Source organism: Lemur catta, chromosome 18 (assembly GCF_020740605.2).
Source record: "Lemur catta isolate mLemCat1 chromosome 18, mLemCat1.pri, whole genome shotgun sequence".
Taxonomy (NCBI): Eukaryota; Metazoa; Chordata; class Mammalia; order Primates; family Lemuridae; genus Lemur; species Lemur catta.
Genome location: NC_059145.1, coordinates 41,129,137 through 41,141,079, shown reverse-complemented (window position 1 = coordinate 41,141,079; position 11,943 = coordinate 41,129,137). Strand labels below are relative to the sequence as shown.

At 41.4% G+C, this 11,943-nt stretch overlaps 1 protein-coding gene across 1 annotated transcript; it reads right to left on the bottom strand.

Annotated features, from left to right (window-relative positions):
• Positions 1–931: 931 nt before the first annotated feature.
• Positions 932–11,396, bottom strand: LOC123623407 (serine protease 46-like). Its single transcript, XM_045530475.1, has 4 exons — positions 11,263–11,396; positions 10,823–11,082; positions 9,868–10,028; positions 932–1,306 (listed from the first exon to the last, which is right to left on the bottom strand). The coding sequence occupies exons 1-4, from the start codon at positions 11,394–11,396 to the stop codon at positions 1,052–1,054; spliced, it is 810 nt and encodes a 269-aa protein (XP_045386431.1). The 3' UTR covers positions 932–1,051.
• Between the last annotated feature and the right edge of the window lie 547 nt (positions 11,397–11,943).

Below are 11,943 nucleotides of genomic sequence, written 5' to 3'. Positions count from 1 at the left end.
TGCTTAGGAAAGATGGCACCGGCGAAGGGGCCGTCCACAGAGAAAGAGTGATGGTTACCACTAAGCCATTGTGGGAGCAGGAGGTCACTTTGCATGTTAGCATTTTGATGGTTCAATGCCACAGATAGATAATACATTTAAAAAGTAGTGTAGGAGAGACACCAGGCTGTCTATTCCAGTCTCTGAAAAGACAGCACCACTCCCCTCTGGGGCCCCACGGGGCAGGGTGGCTGGCTGCTCTGAACCTCAGGTGTCCTGAGTCTGAGGGGTCCCCTTACTACCTCACACAGGGGGCAGGGCTCCGTCCTAGTCTGGCTGGCTTTGGCCAGCCTTCTTTGCTCTCTGGAGTCTGAGGGAAGTCGCTGAAAACATCTCAGGAGCTCAGGGTACAGTCCTCTCACACATTCACCATACAAGCAGGCACTCTGCCCTGTCCCCACACCACCCACCCCTGCCAGGGAGGCAGGAGGAACTGGTCAGATTCTGCAGACCCCTAGGGGAGGATAGGAGAGGTTGGGAGAGGACCGTGGGTTCTGAAACATGGTCCACAGCATGGGTCTGTGATCTGGCCATTGTGAGTTTCTTGGGAAAAAGCCAACCCTCACAGGAAGGCCTGAGGGATGTGTTCATCAGATACCCAGGACTGTAGGCCCCTTAGGGATTGCTGGAGTGCTGGCATAACTAAGCAGGTGCTACAACCCCACATTTGACAGAAGCTCAGAAAGGGGAACACTCTCCCAAGGTCACACAACAACCACAGGACAGACATGGGGTAAGACTATTAGGGAAGGCTCAGTTTGAGACGGCAGCCAGGATAGTGGGGGTGAGGGATGTTCTGAAGGGCTCTGGCCAAAGTCAAGAAGAAAGGTGATGACATCAGTGGCTCAAAGTTCAAGAGAATCTTCATTGAACAACTGAAAACACAGTGGCTCTGGGACCCTCCCCCAAGGTCACTCTGCTCCGCCATCCTGTGCAACCTTTGGTCTCTACTTCTGCTGAGGGCAGAGCAGAGAGGAGGGAAGCAGCCTCCGGGAGGGCTGGAAAACACTGCTCACAGGAGCCACAGGGAGCCCAAGGAGACCAGCAGGATGTAGCCCAAGCGGAAGATTGGGCTCAGGAAGGCAGGGTCGGCCCTACTGAGGAACCTCATGTCAGCGATCTGAGTCCTGATCCAGTTGGTGAAGTAGGAGGTGCTGGTGTAGATGCCTGGGAACTGGCTCTTGCCGCAGCTAAAACTCCAGCTCACCACTCCCATCTGAATCCAGGTCTTGTTCACTTGGCAGACAAGGGAGCTGCCAGAGTTAGCCTGCAGAGGAGAGGAAGGGAGGGGATATGTAGCGTAAACATGGGCTCAGGAGGGCTCCTCAGCCTGAGCCTATCAGGCCCGTGCTGTCCCTGAGGGCAAGCTCAGTGACCATGGTCTGCTGGCCTCTGTCTTCATTCTCCTGCTAACTACTCTCCGACTGTAATTCCCTAGTCCCCTCCTCTGTCTTCTCCTCACATTTTGGTGGGTCTCCAAGGTGTTGCCCTTGGCCACCTTCTTTCATACAACCCAGCTTGCAGAATGAGCTGTTTGAAATATAACCAGCCGCCCTCTTTTTGTGCAGACATGGGTGCAGCATATGTAAAAATAATGTTTACAGTGACATGTCAAAAGATCATAGCTGTTACTTCTGGTGATGGTGGGTTTCTTATGATTTTTTAAAACTTTATATGCTTCTATAATGTTGGAAAATTTTATGTCAGGAAAATAACTCATTATATTTAGTTTTTAAACATAATGCAAACCAAGATTTACAGGACATAATCTAATAAAAAGTACATAAGACCCTTGAAGAAAAAATTAATAAAACTATGCCTGAGAACATAAAAGAAGACCTATATTAATGTACAGATATACCATTGTTCATAGGCGAGACAACTTAAAACAATGTAAAAATGTCAGTTTTCAGGTTCCTGCAGCATGAAAGACAAGATACCCAATCAACCTATTGCTAAAGATAACTAAAAATGTGGGATTTAAAAAAATCATCATTTTAAATGCATGGGTGAGCTGGCAAGAACTCTTAAAAATAACAGGCAGAGAAAGATTACTGGGGGAGGTATGAGGGCATTCGTGGCCAGGAGATTACCCCCTTGGCAGCTCCCTGACCTCTTAGCAAGGCAGGGACACATCCCCTAGAGGAAGCAGAGAGGTTTACATCAAATAGATTCTTAAATTGAAACTTTTAATGGGACCTGGTGTTTAATAACTGAAAGTGATTGAAAATTATGAACTCTGTGCAAAATGATGTTTGGGGGAGGAAGGAAGATTTGACATAGGGAATGTGGGGGCAATTGTTTGAAAGAATAAAACCATTTAATGTGAATACCTTAACAAATTGAGACTCCTCAATAAACAATTACAGGAGGGGATGTGGAGCACAATATAATCTATACAAATTAAAATACACACATAGCAACACTATGTATTTTACAGTGATACAGACATCTTTAAGAGCATGTATTAGAAAGATTTGAGTAGGTGTCTTTTGGGGGAGGGAAAATGGAAGATGAAGCTAGTGATAACTAAGCTGATGATGATGGTGTGAGGGCCCTTGCTTGAAGATATGATTGACTGGACTCTACAGTCCCAGAGAAACAGAGAGAGAACAGAGAAGAGAGAAAGGGATTGGGGGTGGAGAGAGAGAGAGACAGAGAGAGAGAGAGATCCATTGTATGTAGACATTATCTTACCACAGCAAAATAAAACCAGAATTCAATAACAAAATGTGAACCATTCCACCAGTGGAAAAAAATTAACTTTCAAAAATATTAAAGTAAAAACAGAATTAAAATCTACAATTAGAATAGAGAATGATAAGAACATCACATATTGCATGGGATGTGGGCACACAGGAGAGTCCTAGTCTAAAATACTTTTACTATCAAATAAGAAAGAATGAAAATAAATTATTCATTATCATCAATTGTTTATCAGTGCACATTCAGCTCAATATGCTTGAAATTAATGAAGACAAAAGGGGATAATTTATGCATTAGAAAGGAGAAAAATCATAGATTTGAGAAATGAAATGAATAGCTTGTTCTTAAACAACAACAACAGAATAGATAAGCAACTTGTAAGTCTTACCAAGAAAAACAGCAAGAGAAGGAAAATGCAAACACTTATGGTTTGAGTAGAAAAGAAACTAGTACCACATTCAGGGAAAATACACCTTCTCAGAATCTCAAGACTGTTTACAGCTTCCTCTTTATTGATTTAAATTCCGCATGAAATGAATAATTCCTAAGAAAATGCAAATCATTTAAACTAATTTAAAGTTTGACAAAAAGCCTGACAAGTCCAATCACTATAGACAAAACAACTTAAAATCTTGCCCAAGAACTGACCGGGCTCAGTGGCTCACACCTGTAATCCCAGCACTCTGGGAGGCTGAGGCGGGTGAATCGTTTGAGCTCAGGAGTTCGAGACCAGCTTGATCAAGAGTGAGACCCTGTCTCTACTAAAAAAATAGAAAGAAATTAGCTGGACAGCTAAAAAATATATATACAGAAAAAATTAGCTGGGCATGGTGGCGCATGCCTGTAGTCCCAGCTACTTGGGAGGCTGAGACAGAAGGATTACTTGAGCCCGGGAGTTTGAGGTTGCTGTGAGCTAGGCTGATGCCATGGCACTCTAGCCCAGGCAACAGAGTGAGACTCTGTCTCAAAAAAAAAAAATTTATTGCCCAAGAACAACCACTCAAAGGAGACCAGGCCTACATGGTTTCACAGGCAACCTCTATCTGATGTTCAACAAGGAGATAATTTGTTATTTCAGATGTTCCAGAACATGGACAAATATTTTTCAAGTGAAGCATAGTCCTGATACTATAATTTGACAAAGGGGGTGCCTTCCTCAATTCATCCTAAAGTGGAGCCCAGCCTCAGTGGAGGGCAACAAAAATAACAACACGGATTGTGCCACGTGGGATTATTTGTTCCCCAAGGCCAATACCTTTCCGGGGCCCAGTGTTATCCCATGTCAGGCCCAGAGCCCAGCACACAAGGTCTATTGGATGAATAAATAAATTAAAACATGTTCTAAAAAAAGATATTATGAATCTGAATACAACAGATGAATGAAATAAAAGTACACTGTGACCATGGAGGAGTAATCCTGGAATGCAGGGTGCATGGACAAGAGGAATCTGTTCAGAGAACTAATTGAGCACACTGAGTTAGAGCATGGCGCCATCTTGATAAAACAGAAGATTCATTCCTGAAATACAATGTCATTGCAAAACAGAAGGGAATGGCTCTCTCCTCCACAGATTGTATGCCAAATTAGCACCATGAAATGCTTCATGATGAAGAGTGAGAAGCATTTCCATCGAGATCAGCAACAGGAGAGACCATAGGTATGACTCCTGGCTTTTTTGAGGAGAAAGACCCAAAACAATGAAAAAAGAAAAAATAGAAATGAAAGAGGTGAAATCATTACTAATTGCAGCTCACATGAGTGTAGGCCTGGAAAACCTGAGAGTCAACTATAAACTTCTAGATATAATAAAAGAGTTCAATAAGCTGAACTCCCAGACACTTTCAACAAGAGGATAAGTCTAGGGGATGGAAATGAAGAAAGTTAAATTGCAGGAAGTCCTAGACCTGCTAAGGAGGCTGTAGACATTGACTACCTCTATGTGATAATTCAATTTTAAATATGTATGTGGAAAATATAATATGACCAGTAGCAGAATGAAATTTACATATTTAACTTCTAAACCACTAAAGGAGATAAGTAGAGTGAAGGGAAAAAAATCAAACTAAAACATAAAGTGGGGGAACAAAAGAAACCCCAGTCTTCTTGGTAAGTGCATTAAAGGACAGTCTCTCAGATGTGTTGAGAAAAAATAGCTTACAGCTTTATGTTGTTTACAAGAGATGCAACCAAAACTAAATGACATAATGTCTCCTGGAAGACAGTAGTTTTTCTGCAATACAGTTCTGGACATCTGCAATTAGACAAGGAAAAGAAATAGGCATACACATTGAAAAGAAGCCAAATTTATCATTATTTGCAGATGATATGTCTCTGGTCCTATAAAATTAAAGAAAATCAGCTAGATCCAGAAAGGTTGCTTATTACAAAGTGAATACACAAAAATATATAATATAAACAGAAAATATAATGAAAGAAAATATACTGTTCACAATAAGAACATAATATACAACATCAAGGAATAGACTTTAAGAAATAGCATGCAGTAATCACATGGTGAAATCTACAAACTGCTACTCTATGAACATAAAGAAATAGAGCAGAATAAAAGAGTCTGTTTTCCCTAAATCTATTAATTTCCACTGAAATTCCCATGTGGATTTCTTTTTGACATTATTGTAAGATTGTTCATTTAGAATGAGCATGGGAGAACAGCCAGGTAAAAGAAGAAGAATGAAGGAAGACTTCATGCTTCCTTTGCTACATACAAAAAAGAATTATAAAGCTACAATAATTTAAAAAGAGATGTAGTGGCATAGGGATGAGGCTGTAAATGACAGAAATACTCCAAAATAAGATGGGAATTTATAATACAATAAAAGGGGCATTTCTAATTCATAGCTACAAATACATAAGTATTCAACAAAAGATTTTTACATAATGGGCTACCCATCTGGAGAAAAATAAAACTGCATTCTCTCTCTTGACCTTCCAGATGAATCAAAATTAAAATGCTTAAAAAAAAATCACTAGAACATGATGAGTAAGTAATTTTTTAATCTTAGGGTGGGAAAGGTATTTCCAAGAACATCCAAAAAACCCTAAAATCATCAAGAGAAATAATGATAAATGTGAGCACATAAAAATTTTGCATAATTCTAAGGGGAAAAATCCACACTGAAGAAAGGTAAATGATGGACAAACAAGTAAAATATTGTAAAGCATTTTACAAAGTGTTAACACTTCCAGTACCCAAAGGGTTGGAGTAACTTCATTTTAAAATAATTTGAGACTTAAAGAAAAGTTGCCAGTATAATATTTTTACCCAGGCTCACTAACTGTTAATGTTGTTTTACTATATATATATTTTTTAAGACACAGGGTTTCACTCTGTCACCCAGGCTGGAGTGCAGAGGTACAATCATAGCTCACTGCAGCCTTGAACTCCTTGGCTCAAGCGACCTTCCTGCCTCAGCCTCCCAACAGCTAGGACTACAGGCATGAGCCACCGTGCCTGGCTCCTGTATTTGTTTTGTAGTCTCTCTCTCTCCATATGTATGTGTATATATATATATATATATATACACACACAAATATATGTTTATGAACCATTTAAAATAAAGTTGAAAAATACATACTGTTCCTTTACCACTAATTACTACAGCATATAATGTCCAGAGTTTTTATAAATCAATAAAAACAAAAGTAGTTTAATAGAAGAACATGAGCAAAAGACATGGAAATGTGTAAATGGTATATTGAACAAAGCAAGCATTTTATTTGGACTCCCTTTGTTCCTTTAACATTTATTTAGAAGGTGTGTGATTTCTCTGATCCTGGGCAAAGACTTGAGCAGAACCAGAACTTTTTGCTCATTGTGATTAAGGTAATCACAGTCACTATAATTGCATCAAGTGTCACAAAAATATTTCAGTTCAGAAATCAGCAGATCCATTTCCATGTAGTAATCACAATGTTAGACTTGATCTAACATTGAAGGAAAACTAACAGGAAAACTCCCCACTGCCATCTGGGACTTTGGCAAGCAGGAAGCCTGGGAAGGGAGAGGAGAGGGCTACCCTCCCCCACCCCCCACCCCCACCGCCACCCCCGTCCCGGCTTCCACTCCTCCTACCCCATCTTGCTACCCTGGTCTTCTGCACCTGCCAACGTTAAAGCAGAAGAGTGAAGAAGAAAGGAGAACTGTCTTAACCCTCTCCGGGCCACTCATACTCTCTCACCCTGGAGGAGATTTACAGCTGACTCTCTCTCTAGCTTCAGGGGCACACGTCACACTCTGACAGCACACTCTCTGAGCAATCCCTCTGAAACCACTTGCAGTAGACTTGAACTGTGGGACAGGCGCCCCCCATCCCCTTAAAGGGAGAAAGCTGAGCTCATAAGAGCAGTTCTCTCCAGAGAAATCCTCCTCACAAAGTCACCTCCTGCTCTATCCTCTTGACCCTTCGATACACACATAGTGGAATACCAGTCACACGACTCTCTTTGAATTCTGATACTTTATGTATTTTGATATCTTTGTTGAAACTTCCTATTTAATATCCTGTTACACAAGTAATTTACACACATTACAACAAAAATAAGAACATTATAGTCTACCAAAACCACAGAAGTTAATAGATAATGCCTAATGTTGGTGATGATACAGGAAAGGGGCATTCGTATACTGCTAGTGTTAAATCTTTGGGGAGGCTAATTTGTCAATATCTATTGAAACCCAAAATTTATATACAACTGATTTTATAATTATACTTCTAAAAATTTATTCTAGATAAATGCTTGAACAAATGTGAAAAGATAAATGAACAAAGATTTTTACTCTGGCATAGTAAAAAACATACTGAAATGAGGTCAAATGTCTGTCACTAGGAGAATGGTTAAATAATTGTGACATAGCCATATGAGAGAAGTATTATTCAGCAGTTAAGGAGAATGAAACATATTTATTTGTATAGACATAGAAATGAATCCAAGATATATTTTATATAACAGTCTTTTGTTAAAAATCAAAACCAGAAAAAAAAAACTCTAAGACTTACTCAGGGTTTTATATGTATAGAAAGAAGTATTAGGGATATAAACTAAACAGTCTAGAGTGGAAATTTCTAAGTAGTTCAATTACAGGGAGATCTCATTTTCTAATTTTTGCAAGCTATGTATTCCTTTCTTTTTTACAAAATGTGTGCATTTTCTTCCAAAATCAGAAAACATAATATTTTTAAATAAAGTAGTGACAATAGAATCACAACAGTAAAAATTAAGAGGTGAATTCAAAGTTTAAATCAAAGGTGATTACACAACCCTAAATGCTTTAAACATGAAACAAAAAAGAGTAAATCTTTCTGCTCAAGAAAACATAAAAAGAAAACCAAATCAAGCCCAAGTGAGAGGAGACATATTAGTACAGATAGAAAATTATGAAATAAATGTTAAAAAATTTTGTTGCCACTGCACTATAACCCAGGCGACAGAGCAAGACCCTGTCTTAAAACAAACAACAAAAAAAACCACATACCAGGCTACCAAACAAGTCTCAACATATTCCATATAACTGGTATCACTGTAGAACTCACTTTATGACTACAGGGAAACTGAATTGTAAATCAATAACAACAACAAAAATTTGCACGGGTCAAAATGAAATTACATAAAATATTTAGAACTGGATGACAAAATGCTACATATCAAAATTTATGGCATAAACCTAATATAATATTTATAGGGAAATTTGTAGCCTCAAATACTTGTGTTAGAAAGGAAGATCAAAAACAAATTATCTAAGCATCCAACTCAAGAATTAAGCCCTCGTGTATGTAGAACCTATGTGATAGAGATGGTGACTGGCAGTGCAGGAAATGACTTTTACAATTAATGGCACTGGGACAATTGGTATCCACACGAGGAAATAAATAAAAATAGATTATTATCTTACAGCATTCACAAAATGAATGCCATGGGGATTCAAAATGTGAAAATTCAAAATTTCCAAACTTTCAGGAAAAATAATATAAGAGAATATCTTTGTGACCTTGGGAAAAGGAAGGATTTCTTAAATAAGACACAGAAACCAGAAAGGAAAACATGATATATTTGACTAAAATAAAATCTAAACTGCTGTTCAGCAAAGGACAATATAAACAAAATGAAAAGATAAATTGAAAACCTGGAAGAAGATATTTACAGTTCACACAATGAACATAGAATTCGTATGCAGAATATTTAAAAATAATAAAAAGAACAAGGCAAACACTAAAAAAGTGTGCAAAGTATATGAATAAATGAGTCACAGAAGAGGGATCACAAATAATGAATAAACATATGAAAAGATTCACAACTGCGCTAGTAACTGAGGACATGCACCTTGCAACCACAATGGGGTACTATTTCTCATTCATCAGAATGGAAAACATGTTATCGTCTAATACCAAAAACTGGCAAGGATATGGAGCAATGGCACTCTCACATAGAGCTGTTAGAATATACATTAACTCAATCACTTTGGGAAACAGTTAGGCAATGACTATTAAAGATGAAGGTAAATATAGCCTACGATGCAGGGTACATCCTGTTGAGAAATTCTGGAACAGGTAAATAGGGAGTTCCATGCAGGGTACATCCTGTTGAGAAATTCTGGAACAGGTAAATAGGGAGATATATGTGAGAATATTTAGGGCAACAGAGTTTGTGATATGAAAAAATTGGAAATGCCCTCAATGTTTATAAACAAAAGAATGGACAAATTGTGGCACATTCACAAAAGAGAATATTATAGAGCTATTAATTAATGAATTAAAGCTGTATGTATCAATATGGATAAATCTCAAAAACAATGTTGAATAGAAGATGCAAGTGGCAGAAGCGTGCTTGCAGAATGCATGCCATTTATGCAAAACTGGTTCTGCTAGCACCTGGCCCAGATGCTGGCATGTGGCTGACATTTAGAAATGTTAAATGACCTGAGAAGTACTACCATTATTACCATTGTGGTGGACAGGGACAAAGAATATTTCGCCCCTATTTTACGGACTGGGAAACTGAAGCTAAGGGAAGGAGTTTTTTGTTAAGATCTCCCAGTACCACGTGAAAAGGAAACCATGACCCCTGAAAGCCCCCTCCTTGCCTCCACACCACATGCTCCACACCTGACAGGTATCCGAGCCCCATTCTGAGCTGCCACAGAGCACATCATTCCCAGTGAACTTTTCATCCTTGGAGAAGAGGAATTGGTACCGTCGATAGCAGATTTCATTGTTTATGATCTTGACGGCCACTTCCTGAAGACTGTAGGGGGACTCTGGGGTCACTGAAAAGAGAGAGAGCCTGCCTCATCATCCCCCCACCTTTTCAGCATATCTCTATCTCAGAGTTGTCCACATTCCCTAATGTGGGAGTGAGGGCCACTTCCTGGGATAGCGATTTATAAAAGCCCCAACCCACAGCCTGACTTTCAGAAAATCCCCAGTTCATTAAAAAAACTAAGTGAAAGTCTTTCAAGGGGCTTGGAGCAATATGCACACATCACATGAGGACAAAGAGAGATTTCCCCAATAATTCAGGTTCTATGAGAGTGAGGAGATGAGCACTGCTCCACGGCCACCAAAAAGGTGGCAAAACCCTAGAGTCCAGAGTTGTGGCACCCCCTGGAAAGCATGACCCCAAAAAGGCTCCCAGATTCTAGGACCCCAGGGTAGCACCAATAAGGACCAGACCTCTGGGAATTAGCGGTGGCTCAAGGTAACCGGTGAGAGTGATGGCTAGAGAGGCCTCCTCAATGCCTCAGTATCTCCTGAGGTCATGGCCCTCGTGCCACCTGCAGATGGGGAATCCCATTAATAGCCAAGGATTAATTTCCTGCCATGCTGCAGGGTGAGGGCTTGGCATTGGATTTAACTTAGCTTTGGAAACTGAGGTCCATGCAGGCCCCGTGTGTCTATACACTATAATACTGTATATATCTTTGTATCAAGAGGTCAGCAGAGTGCACGGCACACGTAGGTGCTCAGGAAATGTTTGCTGACTGAGTGAACACATGAGCCCCTGATAAGGCTGTGTAACGAAGAGGCAGGTATCTTGGAACCTCAGCCTGCCTTCACTCACCTTTTTTTTCTGTCCTTCCCCACCCGATCACCCAACACATGTTTCCGATGTATGGCTTCAATCTGGTGTTGGGGAGGCAGATGGGCTGGACCAGAGGGGACCAGAGGATGGGGTCCCTGACCTTCAGGAGGGCAATGTCCCCGGAAATGTGATTGTTGAAATCCTTATGAATCACGATGCTAGTGAGCGGGAGCTGAGTGCCATTTTCTGGGAGGTGCTGGACTCCCACCATCACGGAGTACTTTGCCGGGTCCTTGGATCTGCAGGGTCACAGGTAGGAGGAGGCAGATCGCCAGCAGTAAGGCCATGAGCGGTTAGAGAGACAGGGGCTGAGCACAGGGCTACCCAGCTAGGTCCCCTACTCCCAAATCCCCAAATACACCAGGGCCCCTCAGGCTGGGAAGCAAGGTCCCTGGGCTGGGCTGGCCACCCTGACTGACCTCTCTAAGCAGTGCGCGGCTGTGAGGACCCACTGGCGATGGATGAGGGAGCCGCTGCAAATGTGCATGCCCAGAAACAGGATGCTCACCTGCCATGGCCACTTCCCTACCTCCACCATCTTCCCCTTCACCATCCTGCAGGATATGTTGGTGTGACCGCAGGCCAGGAACCAGGGCCCTGAGGAAAGAGGCTCTCAGGCAGCAAAGGACTGCCCTCCCAGCCCCGTACACAGCAGACTGTTGAGGCAGAGGGAGCTGCCTGTCAGCCCTGTCACAAGCAGCCGCTGCCATGCGCACACATGGGGAGGGGCTTTTCCCACTTCCTTGAAACTGCAACCAGAGACCCAGAGGCAGCAGGTGCCCCACATTATAAAAGGAGCCCTCAAACAATGGGGACCAGAGAGCCCTTCAGGGCTTGTTAAGAGCCATCACCCAAGGACTCATCCCTGCCCATACTTTACACAAACAGATGGCTGGGGGAGTGAAGAAGAGAATCATCAGCGAGTGAGCTGTCACCTGGGGGTAGGTGACAGAGCACAAGTGGCAGGGCTGTGTGTCTGCTGTGGCCAAAAGAAATGGAGAGATGTTGCATTGTGCAACCCCAGACCCACCTTGATACTGGCCACAGCCCTGGGGCTGGGGTCTTTGTGATCACACGAGGAAGTGAGCAAAGATGCTTAT

What these genes read in the sequence shown, in the direction of transcription:
- LOC123623407 (XM_045530475.1), bottom strand. Translation starts at nt 11,396, where the DNA reads ATGGTGAAGGGGAAGATGGTGGAGGTAGGGAAGTGGCCATGGCAGGTG. An exon ending in GCCGCGCACTGCTTAGAGAG is followed by an intron (nt 11,083 to 11,262) that starts GTCAGTCAGGGT and finishes GTGACCCTGCAG; the next exon opens with ATCCAAGGACCCGGCAAAGT. An exon ending in GGGGCTCGGATACCTGTCAG is followed by an intron (nt 1,307 to 9,867) that starts GTGTGGAGCATG and finishes TCTCCTCTGCAG; the next exon opens with GCTAACTCTGGCAGCTCCCT.